Genomic DNA, 26,349 nt, shown 5'->3' with positions numbered 1-26,349 from the left:
ACGAGAAGAATTCCACCATAATATGTTATCGAACCGCCTGACCTTTCTTTCACTTGAATTCCAACCATGGGTCAATTATAGTTGTACACATGTGGGCCAGAAGCAGAAAAATTAGGAGACAACTTGGTGAAGCTACAACCCAGATCCAGACGCAGTCATCTTCAACTAGAAGAATCCAAGATCCATTTCAGTTTCCTCCTGTGTACTATCGGAGAAGCCAGCCTAATTTTAAATGACAATGAAACTCCTGAGCAAACTCAGCTAACAGCAAAAGTTATAGGTTTAAACAAAGGGTCAACTGTAGTGCCAAAAATCTGGGCTCCAGAATAATTGTCCTGTCCAAGATGTTCCAGTACAGTGACAAGATGTTCATCTATCTGATAAAATGGAAAACTGAGCAAATATTCCTGCCCATACAAAGCAAGACAAATCACATCTGTGTAATTGATGGGAAACGTTATCACCATTAACTAATGTCCTCTGCTTGTTGAGTAAATTGATTGTTGAATTCACTTGGCCTATGTTGGCAAGGTGATAGATGGAAAAGAAAACATGCATCTTATTTGATAAAACACCATTTATAGAATGAAAATACAAATAAGAACTTCACAACAACAATTTTGCAAAAAAGACTTTTAATCTATGCCTCATAAGATTCTACACAAAACCTCAATGTTATCCTTTGATTTTTTTACCTTTTTATTTTTCCTCCATTTCGAGGCTGTAATTTTGCATTTTCTATAAGACCAAAATAAACAAAGTAAGCCAATACTATACATTTTTTTAACTTTCACTTAAAGCACGTTAGCTTTGTATGAGACATGCAAATGAATACTCTTTCACCGGTATATCAGGCATAAGAGAGTGGCAGAAAGGCTATGGTTAAAGTGGGCTCGCTCATTGTTGCCAAAGACAGAATATTGGAAAAAGAACATAGAAAAGTACATCAGAGGAACAGACCCTCAGCCCTCCATGTCTACACTGACCACAATGCCAAGTCAAGGTAATCCCATCCACCTAAACATGTTCCATATCCCTCTATTCCCTGCCTGTGCATAGGTTAGTCTAAATGCCTTACAAATCTCCTGCATATTTTTGGCCTCTCACCTTAAACCTGCCCTCTAGTATTTGATATTTTCACTCTCGGAAAAAAGACTATCTTCCCTTTCCAAGGCACAGCTGGTACCTCACAACATCGGAGACCTGGGTTTGATCCTGATGTCGGATGCTGTTTGTGTGGAGTTTGTATGCTTTCATTGTGACTGCGTGGGATTTCTCTAGGTCCTCTGGTTTCCTCCAATATCTTCTATAACTTGTCCCCAGTGTGTGGAGGTGAAAAGGAAATAAGAAAGAACTAGTGTGAATGAATGTTGACGGTTGGAGTTGACTCAGTGGGCCGAAGAGCCTGTTTCCGGGTTGTATCGTTCCAGCAATCAATCTATGCTTCTCATGAGGTTATACTCTTTTACCAGTAACCCCACAGCCTCTAATGCTTTAGAGAAAATAATGCAAGTTTGTACAATCTCTCTTAATAGCTAATATATTCCAATCCAACCAACATCCTGGTCAACCTCCTCTACATCTATTCCAAAGTCTCCCTCCACATACTTCCTCTGGTGTGGCAGCTAGAAGTGGAGACAATGCTCCAAATGTAGCCTAACCAAATGTTGTACCAAGTGTATAAGGTGATAAAGAAGGTATACAGAACACTTGCCTTCATCGGTCAGGATATTGAGTATAGAAATTGCAAATCATATTGCAGTAGTATAAAACTTTGGTTAGGCAACATTTGGAGCATTGCCTGCAGTTCCGATTGCCACACTGTAGGAAGGAAACAATGTAGAGAACTGTGGAACTGGTTAGTGGAACTCCATCCTGGTCGTTTAACTGGTTCCACATTTCTTCACATTGTTTCCCTCTTGAGATCACACGTTCCCTAGCCAACAATGGGCCTACCAGGGCACTGCCTTGCATGAGGTCATTAATGGCTGGCCCTGATTGATCCAGGACTTCCTGGTCTTTTCATACCTCCAGCTCTTCATCCTCCTTCCCCCCCACCCCACGCCCTACTTTCAGTATGAAGAAGAGTTCCAACCAGAAACATCACCCATCCTTTTTCTCCAGATTACAAATAACAGTCCCAATACCGATCCTTGTGCAACACCACTAATCAGAGACCTCCAGTCAGGAAAACACCCAATTACCACAACCGTCTTTCTACTAACCACGCCGTTTGTATCCAATTTACCAACTCACTGTGGATCCCTTGTGACTTAATCTTCTGGACTTGCCTACCACGAGGGCAATGCCTCATGTTTTTCTTAAATCCATATAGGCACATTCACTGCACTCACTTCATTATTTCATATTTGTAAAACAGAACCACTCCCACACAAAGATATGCTGACTATCATAAAGAAAGCTGTGGACTGTCAATCTCTTTTAATCCGAATAAGAACATTACTTGATATGTGCCAGACTCACTTATTTAATATTTCACACAGTGACGTTAATGCAGAAGAAAATCAGGAAAGTTTTAAATTTGGAAGATCAAAATTACTGTCACTAAGTTTTGTCAAAATTTGAGACGATTCCTACATCCTCTCTGTGTGCTACTTTTCATATTTATAGGGCGTTCTATAATACTATGTTGAAAGGCTGGAGCGATTGGGCTTGTATACACTGGAATTTAGAAGGATGAGGGGGGATCTTATTGAAACATATAAGATAATTAGGGGATTGGACACATTAGAGGCAGGAAACATGTTCCCAATGTTGGGGGAGTCCAGAACAAGGGGCCACAGTTTAAGAATAAGGGGTAGGCCATTTAGAACGGAGATGAGGAAGAACTTTTTCAGTCAGAGAGTGGTGAAGGTGTGGAATTCTCTGCCTCAGAAGGCAGTGGAGGCCAGTTCATTGGATGCTTTCAAGAGAGAGCTGGATATAGCTCTTAAGGATAGCGGAGTGAGGGGGTATGGGGAGAAGGCAGGAACGGGGTACTGATTGAGAGTGATCAGCCATGATCGCATTGAATGGCGGTGCTAGCTCGAAGGGCTGAATGGCCTACTCCTGCACCTATTGTCTATTGTCTATTGTCTATTGACTGTGTACGCAAATGTGTGAAAATGACAGACAAGAAAATTCCTGCTGGTCCATCTCTACTGTTCTACATAGTTATGATGCCATATTCATCACAACACAAAACACTCTTTACAATTTGGAGCAAGGGTCTCCGTTTTTTATACTTTGCTTTAGACTTTAAAGATGCAGCGCAGAAACAGGCCCTTCCGCCCAGAGTCTGTGCTGACCAGCTATCTCCCCTTGTGCTAACACTATTTTACACACTAGGAACAATTTACAAATTTACAGGAGCCAATTAACCTAAAAACTTGCACGTCCTAGAAGTGTGAGAGGAAACCGGAGCACCTGGAGAAAACCCAAGCACTTGGAGAACGTACAAACTCCGTACAGACAGCACTCTTAGACAGGATCGAACCCAGACCTCTTGTGCTGTAAGGCAGCAGGTCTCCGCCATGCCACTGTGTCGCCCTAACAGGCTACAAGCACCCAGGCAACCTGGAATGTTCTTTTTTGATTCAGGTGGCAAAATTATACCTAAACCATATGAAATAATTTCTGACTAGTAACGGAGAACCCAACATTTCCTTAAAAAATACAACAAATTATATTGTACATTCATATGATTACAATTAAAACACAAAGTACTTGTGCGGTAACACCAGGCTAAGTGCTTACACTCAACCAAGAAAACCAAGCCCAAAGCCAAAGTACTATTTAAACTGATTATACCAACTTATATTAAGGATAATTACTAACTCGAGATGCAATAATCAGCTACCAACATATTAACAAGCACATTAAAAAAAATGATCGTGTAGATGCAATTATATCAGTGGGGTTAAGTGGGCGCTTCTCTTCACTTGTGTTTTGTAGAGTTCCAGAACAACCCCACTCAATACCTGCTCTCTCCACCTTTGCTTCCAGTATCTACTAAATAAAGGAAACTATAGACGATTAATTCACTCTAACAAATGTTAACCACTTGCATCCTATCTTCCACTTATCCTATCCCATCATTAAACTTGTATATTTCCATTATGTCCTGAGAAAAGAATAACCAAACATCAAAACTAGTTCTGCCTTTTGGTGGCCTGAAACTCTGCACAAAATCTTAATGTTCTAACATCAGGGGAGACTGATGATTAACAATCTAAATGCTGGAATCATTTATAATAATTTAAAAATTGATTTACAATGGCTCTGAATTCACTTTATTAATGTAAAAAAACTAAGACCCCTGTATCTTGTAAAATCTTGGGTTTATGCCGAGTCCCGTGACTCAATTGTATCACTTATACCAATGCAACATTTTTCTCCAGTATCTGAATCGATGGGTGTGAAAGAGCGAAGGGAGGGGAGGATGCAAAGAAGGGGGAGGACAGTGTAAAGTCATGGAACAATTTCATTTTACTGCTAACTCTGTTTTCAGCAAGTTGAATTTTGAAGCCAACAAATAATCTACCTGATGATTGGAAAAGGCAAGTGTTAATTCTTTGCAAATAACTTCAAGGTGCAAGGAATCCTATTTGCTAACATCTACATGAATAGTGAAAGACGCGCAAAGAAAAGCAATATTTAGCAAACATTTCTACCAAATATTCACTTGCCGCAGCAAAATATATTAAATGCTCAAATGCAGTTAAATGTAGTTAAAATCTAAACAAAGTCCATGATTTACTTACCATCATCAGCTGATTTTTTAGTTAATTTTGGATACCGTTGAAACTTGACATAATAGTAGCTTTCATATTCCATTAAGATCGTTTCCAGATCAACATTATCACAAACTTCAAATTTTCGCAATCCGAGATTGGTTTCTTGTTCCAAAGTATTTGCTGTATCTATATAACTGGTAATTTACAGAAAGGAAAAAGACATTGAATGACTATGATTCAGACTTGCATAAAACACAGTAGTTTTTAGTTTTAGTGATACAGCATGGAAACAGTCCCCTCCAGACCATCAAGTCCGCGCCGTCCCAGCAATAACACCAAACACTAGCACTTTCCTACACATTAGGGACAATTTATTTTTACAATCACCAAATTACCAAAGCCAATTAGCCTACAAACCTGCACATCTTTGGAATATGGAATGAAACTCAAGGGCTTGGAGAAAACCCATGTGATCACAGGGAGAACATATAAACTCTGTACAGACAGAACTATGTCAATGATTTGGATGAGATTGTGCATGGCAACACAAGCAAGTTCGCAGATGATACAAAAGTGGGTGGTATTGTAGATCGTGAAGATGGTTGTCAAAAATTGCAACACAATCTTCATTGGTAGACTAGGTGGGCTGACAAATGGTTGATGGAAATTAATACAGCGAAATGTGAGGTGTTGCATTTTGGCAAGTCCAACATGGGCAGGACCTACACAGTGAATGGTAGTGCTCTGCGAAATGTTGTACAGCAGACGGATATAGGAGTGCAGGTACACAGTTCCTTGAAGGAGGCACATCCCCCAAGCCTTTGCACTCGTCACTTTATTTTCATGTTTCATGTATTTTGTGTTTTTTTTATGACTGTTGGCAGATCAATTTCCCTCCTGGGATAAAGTTCTATCATATCGCATCGTTTACCCACCTAAATAAGGGTCCCAACCAGAAACATCACTTATCCATGCTCTGCAGAGGTGTTGCCTGACCCGTTGAGTTATTCCAGCACTTTGTGTTCATTTTTTCCCCATATACCCATCTCTGTTCTATGTCTTCAGTTAATAAAAATCTTTGGCCAAATATTAGCAATGAAGCAGAAACAACAATTTTTTACCATCATTGACCCATGAAATTGATATTAAATTCTTGATTTCATTCATGTGTGCAGCCATAGAAATTTGGCATTGCAATAAATAGTTTTACCTGAACCAGCTGGTAGCACTGACACTAATTTAAGAAAGACATCAATATAACAACAACTATTAAGTTGTTGACTATATAACAACTATTATTTACCAAGATGCAGTGAAAAGCCTTGTTTATGTATTATCGAGCCAGGTCATACTCTGCACGAGTACAATCTAGCATAAAGTATAACAAGTAGTACAAAGAGAAAAATACCATAGTGCAGAATATAGTATGACAGCAAAAAGTGCAGATAAAATTATGCAGTCCACAATGAGGTAGGTTGGAAGTTCGAGGCCACACTCTAGATTATGGGAGGACCATTTAGTAGTCTGATAATAGTGCAGAAACTGACCCTGGTAGAATGTGGTTTTATGCTTTTGTATTGTCTGCCCAACGGGAGAGAAGAGATTAATTGTGTTCACTGCTTTGCAAGCAGCGTGATGTGTAGATGAAGTTGATGGGGGTAAGCTGGTTTGTGTTATAGTCTGGACAACATCCACAATTCTTTGCAATTCCTTGCAGTCTTGGGCAGAGCTGTTGCCAAACCATGCTGTTATGCATCCTGTTAGGATGTTTTCAATGGCACATATGTAGATGTTGGTAAAAGTCCTTGGAGGCATGGCAAACCTCGTCTTCTGAGGAAGTAGAGGCATAGGTGTGTTTTCTTGGCTGCAGCTTCAATATGATTGGTCCAGGACAAATTGTTGGTGTTTTTTATGCCTAGGACCTTGAAGCGCTCAACGATCTCCACCTTGGCACCATTGATGCTGACTAGGTCGTTTACACCACCACACTTCGTGAAGTTCACGACAACCTCTTTCATCTTGCTAACATTGAGGGAGGGATTGTTGCCTGGACTCCAAGTTACTAAGTAAGTTATCTCCTTCCTGTTCTATGTCTTGTCAAACCAAATTATTCTTAAATCTTTACATGAAAATTTGATTAAAAGTGTTTCATGAGAAATATAGTTACTTGTTTTGACCAGAAAAAAATTCTACAGTCAACAAAGAGAAATACTTCTAATAAAGTGGCTAAAGCAATTACCATACTCACCCTTCTTCAGTTAGATGGTGCAGAATGAGAATCAAGAGATTCTTACGGCGAGCTTCTGTTCGAATTTCTTCCTGCAGGTAAGAGATGGAGATATTAATGACACCTGGGATAATAAAAGTATCAATTTGTTTGCAACTAGAAAATAAATATTTATCGTAAAACAAGTTGAGTTTAAAAAAAATGTATATTGCAGTTCAATTCGGAGATCCCAAGAATTTTTTGAGTCAACAGAAGAAGCATTAAACTTCCAACAGTTAAACAGGAACTTGTATTGTGGATACATCCTGTTTGCTCGCTCAGCCATAAAATCTGGCATCTGCCGACCAGTCTTTTTTTTCTGGACCACAAACCTCTATGATTTATTGACAATCACTTCAAACAGCCAAACATGTTTGTTTTAGATGATTCCTGTCAAGATTTGAAAAATAATTTGCACAACTACCATCACATCTCTCAAGAGAATAAATGGACCACTGAACAAAGAAATGGAAACATATCATGGAAGCAAAGGTGGCATATCATAAAGCATAGATTCTGACAGGATTTATAAAGTTAAAAATGCAGCGTAATATAATAATAGAACACTGGCAAATGAATCAAAAGCAAAGGAATATGGAGCAATACATGCATAATTATAACGTTGGAAAAGATCATTCAAACCCATCGCATTGTACAGAAATTCAACTCTAATAAAAAAGGGCATATGTCAATAATATTTTGACAAAGTACAAATAATTACATGCATTTATGTATGTTAAAAAGATCCAACTAGATGAAGTTTATGAGGAGAGGTGAGCAGTAAAAAAGTTAGGCTTCACTGCAATAATCCAATCAAGGCCACACATCCTATCGCAAGGACAGACAGGTGGGCAGAGGGAGTGGGGTAGCACTGCTGTTAAGGAATGAAATTCAGTCCTAAGCAAGGGGTGACATATGATCAGAAGAGGTAGAGTCCCTGTGGGTAGGGCTGAAAAACTCAAAGGGTAAAAAGACTCTAATGGGAGTTATTTACAGGCCCTCAAACAGTAGCAGGATATAGGGTACAAGTCCCATCAGGAAATAAAATTTGCGTGTAGGAAAGGCAATGCTATGGTGGTCTTGGGAAATTTCAATATGTAGAATCAGGCTTGCACTGGACCCTAAAAAGAGAGAATTTGTGGAGTGCCGAGATAGTTTCAAAGAGCAGCTTGTAGTGGAGCCTACCAGGGATAAGACAATTCTAGATTTAGTGCTGTGCAATTAACCATGAGAACTTGAGGTAAAGGAACCACTAGGAGATAGTGACCACAACATAATAAGATTTAACCTACAATTTGAAAGGGAGGTGAAATCGGATGTGTCGGTATTACAGCTGAGCATAGGTGACAACCGAGGCTTGAGGGAGCAGCTGGCAAAGATTGACTAGAAATGGGCTTTAGTAGGAATGACGGTAGAGCAGCAATGGCAGGAATTTCTGCGAATAATTCAGAAGGTGCAGGATCATTTCATTCCAAAGAGGAAGAAAGATTCCATGGGGAGAATAAAATGTCCTTGGCTGACAAGGGAGGTCAAGGACAACATAAAAGCAAAAGAAAAGGCATATAACATTGCAAAGATTTGTGGGAAGCCAGAGGATTGGGATGTTTTTAAAGAACAACAAAAGGTAACTAAAAGGACAATACGGAATGAAAAGATGAAGTACACTAGCCAATGATGTAAAAGAAGATAGCAAGAGTTTCTACGGATATAAAGAGTAAAAAAGAGGCAAGAGTGGATGTTCGGCCGCTGGAGAATAATGCAGAAGTGATAATGGGAAATCAAGAAATGGCAGAGGAATTGAATAACTTTTTTGTATCAGTCTTCACAGTGGAAGACACCAGCAGTGTGCCTGCAATCCTAGAGAGTCAGGGGGTGGAAGTTAGTGGAATGGCGATTACTAAGGAGAAGGTACTAGGAAAACTGAAAGGTCTGAGGGTGGATAAGTCACCTGGTCCGGATGGACTGCACCACAGGATTCTGAAGGAGGTGGTCTCAGAGATTGTGGAAGCATTAGATGTGATATTTCAAGAATCATTAGAGTTAGGAGTGTTTTTCTGAAGATTGGAAAATTGCGAATATCATCCCGCTGTACAAGAAGGGAGCAAAGCAGAAGTGCAGAAACTAAAGGCCGGTTAGCCTGATATTAGTGGTTGGTAAGATTTTAGAGTCAATTATAAAGGATGAGGTTACGCAGTACTTGGAAGTTCACGATAAAATAGGCCAAAGTCAGCATGATTTTGTGAAGGGGAGATCTTGCGTGACAAATCTGCTGGAGTTCTTTGAGGAAGTTAATAGCAGGACAGACAGAGGGGGGGCTGTAAATGTTGTTTACCTAAATTTGCAGAAGGCCTTCAAAAAGGTACTGCACGTCAGGCTGCTAGGAAAGATGAGAGCCCATGGTATTAAAGGGAAGATGGTTAGCGAGTTGGCTGGATGGCAGAAGGCAAAGAGTTGTAATCAAAGATGCTTTTTCAGGTTGGCTGCCAGTGACTAATGGAGTTCCGCAAAGATGGTGCTGGCGCCGCTTCTCTTCACGTTGTATATTAATGATTTGGATAAGGGATTTGAAGGCTTTCTGGCCAAGTTTGCAGGTGATGCTAAGATAGGTGGAGGGACAGGCAGAGTAGAGAAAGCAAGAACTCTGCAGGACCTGGACAGGTTATGAGAGTGGGAAGAGAAGTGGCAGATGAAATTCAGTATAGCAATGTGCGGAGTCATGCATTTTGATAATAAGAATTAAAGGCATAGATTATTTTCTAAATGGAGAATCCAGAAATCGGAGGTGCAAAGGAAACTGGGAGTGCTGGTGCAGCACTCCCAAAAAGTTCATTTGCAAGTCGAATTGGTAGTAAGGAAGGCAAATTCAATGCAAGCATTTATGTCAAGAGGACTGGAATACAAAAACAGAGTTGTTATGTTGAGGCTCTGTAAGGCGCTGGTCAGGCCACATTTGGAGTACTGTGAGCAAATGTAGGCCCTGTATCTGAGGAAAAATGCGCTGGCTCTGGAGAGGGTCCAGGGAGGTTTACAAGAATAATTCCAGGAATGAATGGGTTAGCATATAATGAGCTTTTAACAGAACTGGGCCTCTATTCACTGGAGTTTAGAAGGTTGACGGGGGACCTCAATGAAACTGACAGAATAATGAAAGGTATATAGTTGGTGTGGAAGGGATGTTTCCACTGGTGGGAGAGTCTAGGACCAGAGGTCATAGCCTCAGAATAACAGTGTGCTCTTTTAAAAAGGAGGCGAGGAGAAACCTCTTTAGACAGAAGGTAGTTAATCTGTGGAACTCATTGCCACAGAGGGCTGTGGTGGCCAAGTCAGTAGATATTTTTAAGGCAGAGATAGACAAGTTCTTGATTAGAACGGGTGTCAAGGGTTAGGGGGAGAAGGCAGGAAAATGGGATTAGGTGGCAGAGATCAACCATGATTGGGGGAGTAGACTCGATGGGCCAAATGGCCTAATTCTACTAATATAACTTGTGACTTTGGTTAGGCTGCATTTGGAGCATTGTATGTACTTTTGATCATCCCATTACGGGAAGGATATGGATGCTTTGGAAAGGGTGCAGAGGAGGTTTACCAGAATGGTGCCTGGATTAGGGAGCAATTAGCTCCAGGGAGAAGCTGGACAGACTTGGATTGTTTTCTGTGGAAGGCCGAAGGTTACGCAGAGACTTCATAGAGGAGTTCAAAATTATGAGAGATGGAGATAAGGTAGGCAGTCAGATCCTTTTACCAAGAGTGGAAATATCAAATACTTGTGGCCATAGATTTAAGGTGAAGGGAGCAAAATTTAAAGGAGATGCGTGGGACATGTTTTTTTTTTTAAACACGGAGGATGGCAGAACGTGCTACTAGGGGTGGTGGTAAAGTGAGATACGATAATGGAATTCAAGAGACTTTTAGATAGGCATATGGATATGCAGAGAAAGGGAGGGATGTGGACTATGTAAATGCAGATACAGGTTGGTCTTGACATTGTGTTGGGCACAATGTTTGTGGGCCAAATGGACTATTTCTGTGCTGTTCTGTTCTATGTTCTAAGCTATGTTCTTATTCCAAATGAGTTAATGATGAAAATATTGTCAGAATGTGATCATCTTTGTTATGCATTTAAATTTTGCTGATGAATAAGATACATTTGTTTTACTATTTCAATAAAATATCAGCAACATCTTTAATGAATCTTTGGATTATTAATTAGAATTCATTTGGCAGAGCTTTATTTGCTTCGATTTGGTAAAGATTGGTTTAAACTATGTGACTTTATAACCAATGTATTTGACAAGTGGACACAAAAAGCTGGAGTAACTTAGCGGGTCAGGCAGCATTCCTGAAGAAGGGGATAGAAGAGCCGCATTCGATCGGAACCCTTCTTCAAACTGATTCCCGTATAAGCACGTTATATTATGCAGCTTTGTCTTATGCTGCACACCAACTTTCTGCAATGTTGCACCTGAAATCCGCACGTCTCCGTTTACTGTATTTTTCCGTAGAAGACATCTCTACCAGTTGAAAGTGCAGTCACCAACAATTTGACAATATTGTACATGCAGATATAGCCAACATCTGCAGTTCCTTGTTACTATATATCTGTCAAATAGATTGAGAGTGGGCGCCTTTTGATCATGTCGACCTCCTCATCCGCACACTAGGAACGAACTCCTGTGTAGGAAGGAACTGCAGATGCTGGTTTAAACCGTAGATAGACATTTTTTTTTAAACTGGAGTAACTCGGCGGGTCAGACAGCATCTCTGGAGAAAAGGGTCCGAAGAAGGGTCTCGATCCGAAACGTCACCCATTCCTTCTCTCCAGAGATGCTGCCTGGCCCGCTGAGTTACTCCAGCATTTTGTGTCTGTCTTCAGTGGGATCTCCTCCGTGCTCGCAGGGGGCGCTCGAGAGCAGGTGCGAAGCGGTTTCCATAACAACAGCTGACCCCACGGGCCTACCGCAGCCGCTAAATCATAATCAAAAATGACAATGTATATAAGTAGTTTTATTTAATAAAAGAGAGCGAACCCCGTGACTTTCGGACAGCTCCCAATTCCTTACTGTTCAAGCCCGGCCAAGGAATGACCAATTAGTCATTTGAAGATTCCTTTGGCAAATAATGTTTCAATCAAATAGCAAAATAACTGAACCCATTCATCAACAATACTCAAGCGACGAAAGAATATCGCTCGCAGAATGTATTATTATTATTATTATAAATTCACCTGGAATGGGGAAAACTGGAGGGAATTGGTCTCAAATTAAACAAATACTTGCAAACTCTCAAACTTTTTAACATCGTTATTTTCACCGCCGTAACTTACCGCTTCTCTCGCTTGATTAGCAGTTTTTAATGTTTGATAGGAGAGGTCAAAAGACATGTTGCGCTCTCGCTCCCTTTACACTTTCGCGTTAAAAACGCGGGGGGGGGGGGGGGGGGGGAGGGAACCCACCGGAGACCAAAGTGACCCTCAGCGGGTGATTGACATCGGAGTGAACCAATCGCCGCCTCGGGAAACCACACCGGAAACCCTTGGTGGGGCGGTCTGTCCAATCAGGAGCGTGGGCGGGAGTTTCGGCGACAGTTCCAACAATGAGGATCAGCTTAAGGACAGAATATTTAAGTCAAGAGTTCACTACCTGTCCACAGAATATAAGAGTCTGAAGAAGGGTCTCGGCCCGAATCGTCACCCATTCCTTCTCTCCAAAGATGCCGGCTGTCCCGCTGAGTTACTCCAACATTTTGTGTCTGTCACAGAATATAAGAACTGAGGTGGACTGGTACTGCAGTCTTTCGTTTTTGGCTCCACACCAACTTACTGTAATGTTGCATCTGAAATCCCCATGCCTGCAATTACTCTACTGTATTTTTCCTTGTACACATGTCTACCAGCTGAAAGTACAGTCACCCACAATTTGTCTTGCATTGAAGTTACAGCCAAGAAAGCACACCAACGCCTCTACATCCTCAGAAGACTTTGGGCGTGTCTAATGATTGAATTTGTCAAATGTGTTCAGGAAAGTTTCCTCAGTCAATGTGCAGAGGGCCCTACAAGGGAGAGTGCAAAGGTTGTTCTGCTCTTAGGAGGTTGAGAAGGGTATGTGAATTAACTATCTGTGGACAAGCCTTTTGGTACTGATGAGCACAATTATATTAGCATTAAAATAGTTATGAATAAAGACAGAAAGGGACCACAGGATAACATTCTGAATTGGGGCAAGGGCAACTTTAATGGCATTAGATAGAAAATTGCTGAAGTTGATTGGAATAGATTGTTTAAAGACAAGTGGCTGTCTGAAAAGTGGGATGCTTTTAAAAGTGTTACAATGAAATCTCAGAGCATGCATGTTCCTGTTAGAGTGAGAAGAAAGATTGCCAGGAGTAAGGAAGCCTGGATGATGAGAGAAATTGAGGCTCTGGTCAGGAAAGAAGGATTCATAGGACAAGTATAGGCAGTTGGGATTAAGTGTATCCTAGAGGAGTTTCTGGAAATGAGGAGCATATTTAACAAGGAAATCAGGACAAAAAAGGGAGCAGGAGATAACTACCAGATAATATTAAGGCAAATGCAAAGGGTTTTTGTTGGTACACCTTATACATCGGCGAGACCAAACGTAGACTGGCCGATCATTTTGCAGAACACCTTCGCTCAGCACGCCTGGACCTACGATCTCACCATTGCTAAACACTTTAATTCTCCTTCCCATTCCCACACTGACCTTTCTGGCCTAGGCCTCCTCCATTGTCAGACTGAGGCCAAATGCAAATTGGAGGAACAGCATCTCATATTTTGTTTGGGCAGCATACAACCCAGAGGAAAGATGTTGTTAAGCTGCAAAGAGTGCAGAGAAGATTGCAGGACTCAAGGGCATGAGCTATAGGGGGAGGTTGCTTGGAGCAGAGGAGGCTGAGGGGTGACATTAGAGGTGTATAAAATCATGAAGGGGATATACTGTGTAAATGCACAGTCTTTTATCCAGAATAGGAGAATCAAGAACCCTAATCAATAGGTTTAAGGCGAGAGGGGAAAGATTTAATAGGAACCTGAGGGGAAACTTTTTCAAACAGAGTGATGGGTATATGGAATGAGCTGCCAGAGGAGGTAGTTGTGGCAGATACTATAATAATATAGATACTGTAATAATATAAAAGACATCTGGACAGGTATATGGATAGGAAAGGTTGAGAAGACCATTGGGGAAAAATGCAGGCAGGTGGGACTAATGTAGATGGGCCATCTTGCTTGGCATGGGAAAGTTTGGATGAAAGGGAATTTATGAGCTGCATAAATAATGACAATTATGCTGTTGTCTGCTAAGAGAGCACACAGCAGAGGGCACGGGTATAAGGTAAGGATAGATAGAGAGGACTTTGAAATATCCAACTGTAAACTCCTAATGTAAATTCCTGTCACCTTTGTTACAATTATTCCTCAGCATATCATTCCATCAGTTTCCAGGACGTATTATTTCTTTTAGTGTGAACAATCCAGTGAGTTAGAGATTTACTCCTCATGAATCAGTCTACAGAGCAAAAGTTCACCAGATGCAATGCATATCATTATCATCAACCACATGAACTTGCAATTATATTTGGATTGTCTAATAATTTATTCGGAGTAATTTAAATTTAAACATAATGATTTTGATTTTAATTGCATGTAATAGTGTTTCTGTGTCATTCATTTGATTGCTGATGTCCTTGCATCTTATTGCACAGTATTTTTTGTGGCACTCAAACTGAACTATTTTCTGAAAGAGACACAGACACAGTAAATGCCAGAATCTGGAGTAAAAAAACAAACTGCTGGGGAAAGTCAGTGGCTTGGCATTTGTTAAGTTATGGTAGGCTAATCCAGAAGATTAAAATGCAAGGGATTAACAGTGACTTGGTCATATGGATTCAGAACTAGTTTACTGTTAGAAGACAGAGGGTTGTGTTGGAAGGACAATATTCAGGCTGGAGGTCTGAGACCAGTGGAGTTTTGCAAGGATCTGTGCTGGGACCTCTGCTGTTTGTGATATACATAAATGACTTTAGATGTTTAGTTTATGATTGTCATGTGCACCAAGGTACAGTGAAAAGCATTTTTGTTCTGTGCTATTCAATCAACGAAAAGACTATATATGGCAATCAAGCCGTCCGCAGTGTTCAGATACAGGATAAAGGGTATAACGTTTACTGAAAGATAAAGTCCGATTAAAGATAGTTCAAAGGTCTCCAATGAGGTGAATAGGAGGTCAGGACCACTCTCTAGTTGGTGAGAGGACAGTTCAGTTGCCTGATTGCAGCTGGGAAGAAACTGTCCTTGAATCTAGAAATATGTAAGAAGCTGGTGACCTTGCCGAGGCAGCATGAAGTGCAGTTCGAATCATTGGAAGGGAGGTTGGTTTGCATAATGGGCTGTGTCCACCACTCTCTGCAATTTGCGGTCTTAGATAGATGGAGCTGTTTCCAAACCTGTTGTGATGCATCCCAATAAAATGCTTTCTACGGCGCGTGGACAAAAACTTTGACAAGTTGGTTGGTAAGTTTGCAGATGGCAGCAAGATTGCTACGTTCCAGACTGTGAAGAAGGTTGCAAAGTATACAGCGAGATACAAATAAGCTACAGAAATGGGTGGAGAAATGGCAGATGGAGTTTAATCCGAGCAAGCGTAAGAGGTTGCATCTGGGAGGTTGAACATAAGAGGAAAATATACAATTAACAACATGACCCTTAACAGAATTGATGTCGAGAGGGATTTTGGGGTCCAAGTCCATAACTCCCTGAAAGTGGCAACCCAGGTAGAAAGAGTAGTAAAGAAGGCATATGGTATGGTTGTTTTCATAGATCAGGGCAGTGAATATAAGGAAGTCATGATGCATGTTGGGCTACATTTGAATTATTATGTACAGTTCTGCTTGTCCCATTACAGGAAGGACATGGAGGCTTTGGAAAGGGTGCAGAGGAGGTTTTGCAGAATGACGCCTGGATTAGGGGGGTATTAGCTATAGGGAGTGGTTGGATTTGGATTGTTTTCTCTGGAATGCTAGACCTGATAAACGCATATAAAATTTGGAGAGGCATAGATAGGGTAGACATTCAGACCCATTTTCCCAGGATGGAAAAAAATCAAACACTTGAGGGCATAGCTTTAAGGTAAGAGGAACAGAGTTTAAAGGTAATGTGTGGGGCACGTTTCTTTACACAGGTGATGAGTGCTTAGAACGTGCTGCCGGGGGTGGTGGTAGAGGCAGAAGTGAGAGTGGCATTTAAGAGACCTTTGGATAGGCAAAAGATATGCAGAAAATGGAGGGATTTGTATTATGTACAGGCAGATAAAAGTTGGTCGTGGCATTATGTTTCACACTGAGATTGTGGGCTGAAGGGCCCGTTCTTGTTCTGCATTGTGTTATATTCTATGGTCAAGCAGCATCTGTGGGGGTAAAGGAATTGTCACGTTACAGGTTTTGTGATAATATTTATGTATTGATGTTGCAGGATCTCGACCCGAAACATTAACAATTCCTTTCATCCCACAGATGCTACTTTACCCAACGAGTTCTGACAGCAGTTTATTTTTTTAACGTTACTGTGAAGGAGCTGATGTATTTAAAAGTAAATAGAAAAAAAAACCTCATCTAAAGAATATTAAAATAATGTTGCATTTCTAGGTCTGTCCGATTTAGTAAAAGCACTTTTTTCAGTTATTGCCTTCCTTAGAATGGTGAAGCTTCATAACTATTTTTTACCACATTTGGTTTTACCGATGATGTTTCTTTATGTGTCTTCAGTTCTGCACTAAACATTATTCCCTTATCATGTATCTATACACTGTAAATGTCTCGATTGTAATCAATGGGATAAATGGGTCCCTTTCAGAATGGCAGGCAGTGACTAGTGGGGTACCGCAAGGCTCGGTGCTGGGACCGCAGCTATTTACAATATACATTAATGACTTGGATGAAGGGATTAAAACTACTATCAGCAAATTTGCAGATGATACAAAGCTGGGTGGTTGTGTGAGCTGTGAGGAAGATGCTATGAGGTTGCAGGGTGACTTGGACAGGTTGTATGAGTGGGCGGATGCATGGCAGATGCAGTTTAATGTGGATAAGTGTGAGGTTATCCACTTTGGTAGTAAGAATAAGAAGGCAGATTATTATCTGAATGGTGTCAAGTTAGGAAAAGGGGACGTACAACGAGATCTGGGTGTCCTCGTGCACCAGTCACTGAAAGGAAGCAAGCAGGTACAGCAAGCAGTGAAGAAAGCCAATGGAATGTTGGCCTTCGTAACAAGAGGAGTTGAGTATAGGAGCAAAGAGGTTCTTCTGCAGTTGTATAGGGCCCTAGTGAGACCGCACCTAGAGTACTGTGTGCAGTTTTGGTCTCCAAATTTGAGGAAGGATATTCTTGCTATTGAGGGCGTGCAGCATAGGTTTACTAGGTTAATTCCCAGAATGGCAGGACTGTCATATGATGAAAGACTGGAGCGGCTAGGCTTGTATACACTGGAATTTAGAAGGATGAGAGGGGATCTTATCGAAATGTATGATTATTAAGGGGTTGGACACGTTAGAGGCACGAAACATGTTCCCAATGTTGGGGGAGTCCAGAACAAGAGGCCACAGTTTAAGAATAAGGGGTAGGCCATTTAGAACTGAGATGAGGAAAAGCTTTTTCAGTCAGAGAGTTGTAAATTTGTGGAATTCTCTGCCTCAGAAGGCAGTGGAGGCCAATTCTCTGAATGCATTCAAGAGAGAGCTAGATAGAGCTCTTAAGGATAGCGGAGTCAGGGGGTATGGGGAGAAGGCAAGAACGGGGTACTGATTGAGAATGATTAGCCATGATCACATTGAATGGTGGTGCTGGCTCGAAGGGCCGAATGGCCTCTTCCTGCACCTATTGTCTATGTATTGTTTTTCCGCTGACTGGATAGCACACAACAAAAGCTTTTCACTGTACAATAAACTAAATTGTAACTCACCTGAATCTCTTCTTGAGCTTCACACATTTCATACCCTTTACTGGACTGTCAAAGCAGCCACAGACAGTCATAAAAACAGCTTTTTCCCACGAGTTATAGTTCTACTCAATAACCAAAGTCTGTAGTCTCTTTTTTGCTCTGGTTTATTTTCACCCACATGTTTAGACCGTAAGTTGTATCCTTATTGTTTTGATGTGGTTATGCTTTATTCTTAATTGTTAACTGTATGTTTGTGTTGTCATTTGTGAGCCGAACACCAAGGCACATTCCTTGTATATGCATACTTGGCCAATAAACTTATTCATTCATTCATTCATTCATTTATCTTAAACCTATGCCCTCAGATTTTAGATACCTTTGTTTAGGGGTAAAGCTTTTTACTATTTACTCCATCTATGTCCCTTGGTATATCAGTGAGATCTCGCCTCAGCCTTCTCAGCTTATTCAGCTTATTCAGTCTCTCCTCACACCTGAAACATTTCATCCCAGGCAACATCCTGGTAAATGCCTTCTCCAGGGCAATCACAGCTTTCTTACAGTGCAATAACTAGAATTCCACAATACTCCACCTGTGATCTAACTCATGTTTTGTGCTATTGTACCATAAACACATATGGTCAATGCCCAAGATAACAAAGGCAAGTATCCCAATTAAAAGTATTGCATATGAATGTGCGAAGTATAAGAAATAAAGTAAATGAGCTTGAGGCTCAGTTAGAGATTGGTAGATATGACATTGTGGGGATTACAGAGACGTACGTGGCTGCAGGAGGATCGGGCCTGGGAACTTAATATTCCAGGTTATACATCCTACAGAAAGGACAGGCAGGTGGGCAAAGGAGGTGGGGTAGCTCTGTTGGTGATGGATGAAATTCAGTCCCTTGCGAGGGGTGACATAGGGACTGAAGAGGTGGAGTCACTGTGAATAGAGTTGAGGAATTGTAAAGGTAAGAAGACACTAAATGGCGTTATCTACAGACCCCCAAAATAGCCGCGTGATGTAGGGTGTAAGTTGCAGCAGGAGTTAAAACTGGCATGTAACAAAGGTAAAGCCACTGTGGTGATGGGGGATTTCAATATGCAGGTAGACTGGGAAAATCATGTTGGTTCTGGACCTCAAGAAAGAGAATTTGTAGAGTGCCTCTTAGAGCAGCTTGTACTGGAGCCTACCAAAGAAAATGCATTGGATTTAGTTCTCCAATGAATCAGATTTAATAAGAGAACTCGAGGTAAAGGAACCGCTTGGAGGTAGAGATCATAATATGATTAGTTTTAATCTGCAATTTGAGAGGGAGAAGGTTAAATCGGAAGTGTCAGTGTTGCAGTTGAACAAAAGGGACTATGATGGCATGAGAGAGGAGCTGCCCAAGGTCGACTGGAAAGGGATCCTAGCAGGAATGACGGTGGAACAGCAATGGCAGGAATTTCTGGGCATAATCCGGAAGATGCAGGATCATTTCATTCCAAAGCAGAAGAAAGATTCTAAGGGGAGTAGGAGGCAACCGCGGCTGGCAAGGGAAGTTAGGGATGGAATAAAGCTAAAAGAAAAGATGTATAGCATAGCAAAGAGTAGCAGGAAGCCAGAGGATTGGCAAACTTTCAAAGGACAACAGAAGGTAACAAAACAGGCAATATGGGCCGAAAAGATGAAGTGCGAGGGGCAGCTGGCCAAGAATATAAAGAAGGACTCTAAAAGCTTCTTTAGATATTTAAGAGAAAAAGATTAGCAAAGACAAATATGGGTCCCTTGAAGACAGACACGGGTGAAATTATTATGGGTAACAAGGAAATGGCAAAAGAGTTGAACAGGTACTTCGGATCTGTCTTCACTAAGGAAGACACAAACAATCTCCCAGATGTACTAGAGGACAGAGGATCTAGGGGGATAGAGGAACTGAAGGAAATTTGCATTAGGCGAGAAATAGTATTGGGTAGACTGATGGGACTTAAGGTTGATAAATCCCAGGGGCCTGATGGTCTGCATCCCAGGGTACTCAGGGAGGTGACTCTAGAAATAGTGGGCACATTGGTGATCATTTTCCAATGTTCAATAGATTCAGGATCATTTCCTGTGGATTGGAAGATAGCTAATGTTGTCCCACTTTTCAAAAAAGGAGCGAGAGAGAGAAAACGGAGAATTACAGACCAGTTAGCCTGACATCGGTGGTGGGGAAGATGCTGGAGTCAATTATTAAAGAGGTGATTATGGTGCATTTGGATAGCAGTAAAAGGATAAGTCCAAGTCAGCATGGATTTATGAAAGGGAAATCATGCTTGACTAATCTTCTGGAATTTTTTGAGCATGTGACAAGTAAAATGGATGAAGGGGAGCCAGTGGATGTAGTGTATCTAGTCTTTCAGAAAGCCTTTGATAAGGTCCCACACGGGAGATTGGTGAGCAAAATTAGAGTACATGGTATTGGGGGTAGGGTGTTGACATGGATAGAGAATTGATTGGCAGACAGGAAGCAAAGAGAAGGAGTAAACGGGTCCTTTTCAGAATGGCAGGCAGTGGCGAGTGGAGTGCCGCAAGGCTCGGTGTTGGGGCTGCAACTATTTACAATATATATTAATGATTTGGATGATGGAATTAGAAGTAACACTAGCATGTTTGCAGATGACTCAAAGCTGGGTGGCAGTGTGAACTGCGAAAAGGATGTTAGGAGGTTGCAGGGTGACTTGGACAGGTTGAGTGAGTGGGCAGATGCATGGCAGATGCAGTATAATGTAGATAAATGTGAGGTTATCCACTTTGGCAGCAAAAACAAGGAGGCAGATTATTATCTCAATGGTGTCAGGTTAGGTAAGGGGGAAGTGCAGCGAGACCTGGGTGTCCTTGTACACCAGTCACTGAAAGTTTGAGTGCAGGTACAGCAGGCAGTGAAGAAAGCTAATGGCGATCGCTTCGCTGAACACCTGCGCTCGGTCCGCATTAACGCAACTGATCTCCCGGTGGCCCAGCACTTTAACTCCCCCTCCCATTCCCAGTCTGACCTCTCTGTCATGGGCCTCCTCCAGTGCCATAGTGAGGCCCGCCGGAAATTGGAGGAGCAGCACCTCATATTTCGCCTGGGCAGTTTGCGGCCCGGTGGTATGAACGTCGACTTCTCCAACTTCAGATAGCTCCTCTGTCCCTCCCTTCCCCTCCTCCTTCCCAGATCTCCCTCTATCTTCCTGTCTCCACCTATATCCTTCCTTTGTCCCACCCCCGACATCAGTCTGAAGAAGGGTCTCGACCCGAAACGTCGCCCATTCCTTCTCTCCCGAGATGCTGCCTGACCTGCTGAGTTACTCCAGCATTTTGTGAATAAATCGATTTGTACCAGCATCTGCAGTTATTTTCTTATACGAATGGCATGTTGGTCTTCATAACGAGACGATTTGAATATAGGAGTAAAGAGGATCTCCAGTTGTATAGGACCCTGGTGAGACCACATCTTGAGTATTGTGTACAGTTTTGGTCTCCTAATTTGAGGAAGGACATCCTTGTAATTGAGGCAGTGCAGCGTAGGTTCATGAGATTAATCCCTGGGATGGTGGGACTGCCATATGAGGAAAGATTGAAAAGACTTGGCTTGTATTCACTGGAGTTTAGAAGAATGAGAGGGGATCTTATTGAAACATATAAAATTATAAAAGGACTGAACAAGCTAGATGCAGGAACAATATTCCCAATGTTGGAGGAGTCCAGAACCAGGGGCCACAGTCTTAGAATAAAGAGAGGCCATTTAAAACTGAGGTGAGAAGGAACTTTTTCACCCAGAGGGTTGTGACTTTGTGGAATTCTCTGCCACAGAGGGCAGTGGAGGCCAAATCACCGGATGAATTTAAGAGAGAGTTAGATAGAGCTCTGGGGGCTAGTGGAATCAAGGGATATGGGGAGAAGTTGGGCACAGGTTACTGATTGTGGATGATCAGCCATGATCACAATGAATGGCTCGAAGGACCAAATGGCCTCCTCCTGCACCTATTTTCTATGTTTTTGTGCCTTCTTAACCACCTTAACTGCCAGTGTAATACATTTTGGAATCACTGAACTTGTATATCAAGGTCCATCTGTTCCTCGGTACTTTCTAAGATCCTACTAATCACTTTGTATAACCTAGCCTAATTAGACACCCAAATTAATCTGACACATTTTTAGGATTAAATTCTACCTGTCACTGCTGTATCTACTTTTCTAGCTAATTAATAACATTCTGTAGTTTAATTCTACCGTCCACATTATCATCAATACCACTAATTTACATATTTTGTGTAAAGTTACTAATCATCCTTCCTTCAATCACACCCACATCTTAAACCTATATAACTGTAAAGATCCTTACATGATTTCAATTGCGTAAAATAATGCTTACCATGTCATTAATTTAACTGTCAATGCCCTGATTACACGGAACTTTATCTAGGCATCGAGACTGGTGTTTTCTGAAGGATACTTCAAAAGAGCTGTTTTGACCAGCATTTGCGGTTCGTTGTCTCTACAAAGGAGCCTTGACAATAAACAGCAAAATAAACAATCCAATGAACTTCTCATTACACCATTCTTCACATTTACTAATTAACCCCCAAAAGCTTTGAACATAGAAAAGTACAGCACAGGGACAGCTCTTTCACCCACATCTGTGCAAAACACGATGCCAAGATAAACTAATCTCATCTGTATGCACATGATCCACATCCCTCAATTCCCTGTATATCCTTATGCCTATATAAAAGCCTCTAAAACGACACTTTGTATCTTTTATCCTTTGCGTTCAGCCTTTTTTTCCCCAACATTGGTCACGTACTTCCAATTACACCATCAGGCACAAAAACAACCATCAGGCAAGAGGACACAAAAAGCTTGAGTAACTCAGCGGGACAGGCAGCATCTCTGGAGAGAAGGAATGGATAATGTTTCGGATCGAGACATAGAAACATAGAAAATAGGTGCAGGAGGAGGCCATTCGGCCCTTCGAGCCAGCACCGCCATTGATTATGATCGTGGCTGATCGTCCCTAATCAATAACCCGTGCCGGCCTTCTCCCCATATCCCTTGATCCCACGAGCCCCTAGAGCTCTATCTAACTCTCTCTTAAATCCATCCAGTGATTTGGCTTCCACTGCCCTCTGTGGCAGAGAATTCCACAAATTCACAACTCTCTGGGTGAAAACGTTCCTTCTCACCTCAGTTTTAAATGGCCTCCTCTTTATTCTAAGACTGTGGCCCCTGGTTCTGGATTTGCCCAACATTGGGAACATTTTTCCTGCATCTAGCTTGTCCAGTCCTTTTATAATTTTATATGTTTCTATAAGATCCCCTCTCATCCTTCTAAACTCCAGTGAATACAAGCCTAGTCTTTTCAATCTTTCCTCATATGACAGTCCCGCCATCCCAGGGATTAATATCGTGAACCTACGCTGCACTGCCTCCTCAATTACAAGGATGTCCTTCCTCAAATTAGGAGACCAAAACTGTACACAATACTCCAGATGCGGTCTTACCAGGGCCCTATATAACTGCAGAACATCTTTACTCCTATACTGAAATCCTCTTGTTATGAAGTCCAACATGCCATTAGCTTTCTTCACTGCCTGCTGTACCTGCACACCAACTTTCAGTGACTGGTGTACAAGGACACCCAGGTCTTGCTGCACCTCCTGCTTACCTAACCTAACACCATTGAGATAATAATCTGCCTCTTTGTTTTTGCCGCCAAAGTGGATATCTTCACATTTATCCCAAATGTGACCCGAAATGTCACCCATCCCTTCTCTCCAGAGATGCTGCATGTCCCGCTGAGTTACTCCAGCTTTTTGTGTCTATCTTCAGTGTAAACCAACATCTGCAGTTCCTTCCTACACATTTTATCAGCTGGCCTGTTATGTTGTTGCACCTAAAAAAAAAAAATTGTTCTGTTTTGGTACACTCAACAATGAAACACTTCTTGAGTCTTGACATGTCAGATGTGAATGTACCTTTTCCAATAGGATTCCAATTCAGGAACATTTTTCCACTGAGAAATAAACCTGTGTGGAACGACCCCAGAAAAAAAGATTGAACTATAGACTGGCAATGCAAAGAAGTACAAAGTGATCCTAAATCGCAGGTCCACGGTGTCTATCTTCGGTGTAAACCAGCATCTGCAGTTGCTCCCTACACCTTGGTGCGAGTGGGAGAGAGCAGCCAAGTGACATCCCACCCACACGCCCTGCCCAGCCAGCCAGCCGCGCGCCGGAGCAGTTGACGCGGACGCCTCGCGGGCACGCGCGCCCCTCTCCCCCCCTTTCTCCCTCCCCTTTCCCCCTTCCCCTTCCCCTTTCCCCCTTCCCCTTTCCCCCTTCCCCTCTCCCCCTCTCCCCCTCTCCCCCTCTCCCCCTCTCTCCCTCCCCCTTTCCCCCTCGCACTCGAGTCCTGGGACGCGCGAGGCTCACTCCGCGCGCACCTGAGCGCGGGAGCCCTGCTCCTCCCCTGCACGCGCGCCTCCCCCACGTGCGCGGAGACCTCTCACACGCCCCCGCCCCCGCCCCCTTGTCCGCGGGGACCTCGCGCAGGCCGGCCGGCCCGGCCCGCCCACTGAGGGAGGCACGTAACATCCCGCCGCGCAGTGCATGATGGGACGAGCCGAAAGATGGCGGATTTTGACGAGTTGAGGGTAAGTGGCCGGGCGAGGGGAGAGGGAAAATGCCGGCAGCGAGTGCATCCCGCTTAGAAAAGGCGCGCGAACGGCGGCGGTGATGGAGGTATAGCTAGAGAGCCCACAGGGACAGGCGCGATGAGGGGCAAGGCGGGATTGTTGAAGCGTCTACGGTGAAAAAAAAGCTAAATCCGGTATTCTATATGAAAATTACTCACGCGATTTATAAATGATTGAAATGTGTTCAGCCGCAGTTGGCTTCTGGGCCGCTAGGTCTCTGATCTGACGATTTCATATCTGTCTGGAATGGTGCTCCGTGTCGGTGTTTTATTCATGTCCTGTTTACAAATTTGCTTCCCATTCCATCCAATATATAACAAAAAAATCATTTTTTTATGTGATAAAAGTAAATTTGAGTCTCAAGGATAACCAACTGCCTGCCTGCGTTGTCGTGTGGAGTTGTGGAGATTGCTGTTGGCAAATGTCTGACGTTTTACTCTGAATGTATTTTTACCTGTAATAATATCATGTAATATATATTTCAGCAGAGGATTCTGCTGCCTTGTGTTTCAAATTGCTTTTTAAAAATTGTGTATGGAGATGGAGGGGAAAAGAAAGTTGTTAAAAAAACAACAGACAAAATTGCAGTTACTGGAAATCTGAATTAAATGTGGGGGGAAAAAAAGCACATCCATGTTCTCCAGAGATGCTACCTGACCCACTGAGTTACTCCAGTCGTTAAATGTTCACAATGCTCAGCAGACCAGGCACCAAAGAAGCACAGTTAACAATTCAAACCACCTATATTCCATCAAACTATGAAAATTAGAATATTTTAATATTTCCTGTTCTGACACTCATCAGTCTGAAATGTCTTTCTTTCCTTACCAGCATTTTCTGTTTTTGTCGGGAATGTATATTTGCTTCCCGCATATAAAACCATCTATCCACGAGTCAATGACTTCTTAAACAGTATCTTAGTCCTGGCAAATTTACATAATATATATATTTTTAATCACCCTACAGGCCTTGCATGTGAATAGTCATAAAATCTTGCGAAATAGGAATAGGCCACACAAGACTGACCTGAATTCCATTCAAATGTCGAATGTCACATATGATTGGATATTTTGAATCCAAATATTGTCCATTGTTAGATCAAATTCACTGATTTTTCTTTAAAAAAATGTAAGTAGCTATGTGCAACATTAATGTAACAACATATTTAGTGATTGTGTCATTCCTTCGGTCATTATTTCGGTTAAGATATTTTAAGGAGAGTTATTGTCATGGTTGTTATTGGACGACTTGGATGTGTTTGAAGTAATGAGCAAAACAAAGTGCTGGAGGAAGGAGGTCCCACTGCAGTTGTACAGGGCCCTGGTGAGACTGCACTTGGAGTATTGTGTGCAATATAGGTCTCCTAATTTGAGGAAGGACATTATTGCTATTGAGGGAGTACAGCATAGGTTAATTCCCAGGATGACGGGAGTGACATATGATGAAAGAGTGGGTCGACTGGGCTTATATTTGCTGGAATTTAGAAGGATGAGAGAGGATCTTATGAAACATATAAAATTCATAGAGGATTGGTCAGGGTAGATGCAGGAAAAGTGTTCCCGATGTTGGGGAGTCCAGAACCAGGGGTCACAGTTTAAGAATAAGGGGTAGGCCAATTAGGACTGAGATGAGGAAAAACTTTTTCACCCAGAGAGTTGTGAATCTGTGGAATTCTCTGCCATAGAAAGCAGTGGAGG

General features: G+C 42.0%; 2 protein-coding genes across 7 annotated transcripts in view; one reads left to right on the top strand and one right to left on the bottom strand.

The window, feature by feature from the left end:
- The window catches only part of katnal2 (katanin p60 subunit A-like 2), a 53,932-nt gene extending 29,405 nt beyond the window's left edge, over window positions 1-24,527 (bottom strand). Inside the window, exons 1-5 of one of the 3 annotated variants that reach the window (XM_078418399.1) lie at window positions 24,460-24,527; window positions 22,331-22,465; window positions 6,985-7,055; window positions 4,764-4,930; window positions 696-738 (exon numbers count right to left, since the gene is read on the bottom strand). In XM_078418399.1, coding sequence (XP_078274525.1) covers window positions 696-738; window positions 4,764-4,930; window positions 6,985-7,055; window positions 22,331-22,333 — 284 coding nt within the window. In that variant the 5' untranslated portion in view covers window positions 22,334-22,465; window positions 24,460-24,527. Of the gene's footprint in view, window positions 1-695; window positions 739-4,763; window positions 4,931-6,984; window positions 7,056-12,325; window positions 12,421-12,641; window positions 12,707-22,330; window positions 22,466-24,459 lie in introns of those variants that run through there. The other 2 variants (XM_078418478.1, XM_078418324.1) reach the window with 2 other exon arrangements.
- Window positions 24,460-26,349, top strand: part of pias2 (protein inhibitor of activated STAT, 2) — a 49,106-nt gene continuing 47,216 nt past the window's right edge. For 2 of the 4 annotated variants that reach the window (XM_078418191.1, XM_078417820.1), the window contains exon 1: window positions 24,460-24,610. In XM_078418191.1, the coding sequence (XP_078274317.1) occupies window positions 24,587-24,610 (24 nt within the window). In that variant the 5' untranslated portion in view covers window positions 24,460-24,586. The other 2 variants (XM_078417917.1, XM_078418014.1) reach the window with 2 other exon arrangements.

The sequence above is a fragment of the Rhinoraja longicauda genome, chromosome 1 (assembly GCF_053455715.1).
Source record: "Rhinoraja longicauda isolate Sanriku21f chromosome 1, sRhiLon1.1, whole genome shotgun sequence".
Lineage (NCBI taxonomy): Eukaryota > Metazoa > Chordata > Chondrichthyes > Rajiformes > Arhynchobatidae > Rhinoraja > Rhinoraja longicauda.
This window is presented reverse-complemented; position numbering and strand designations above follow the sequence as displayed.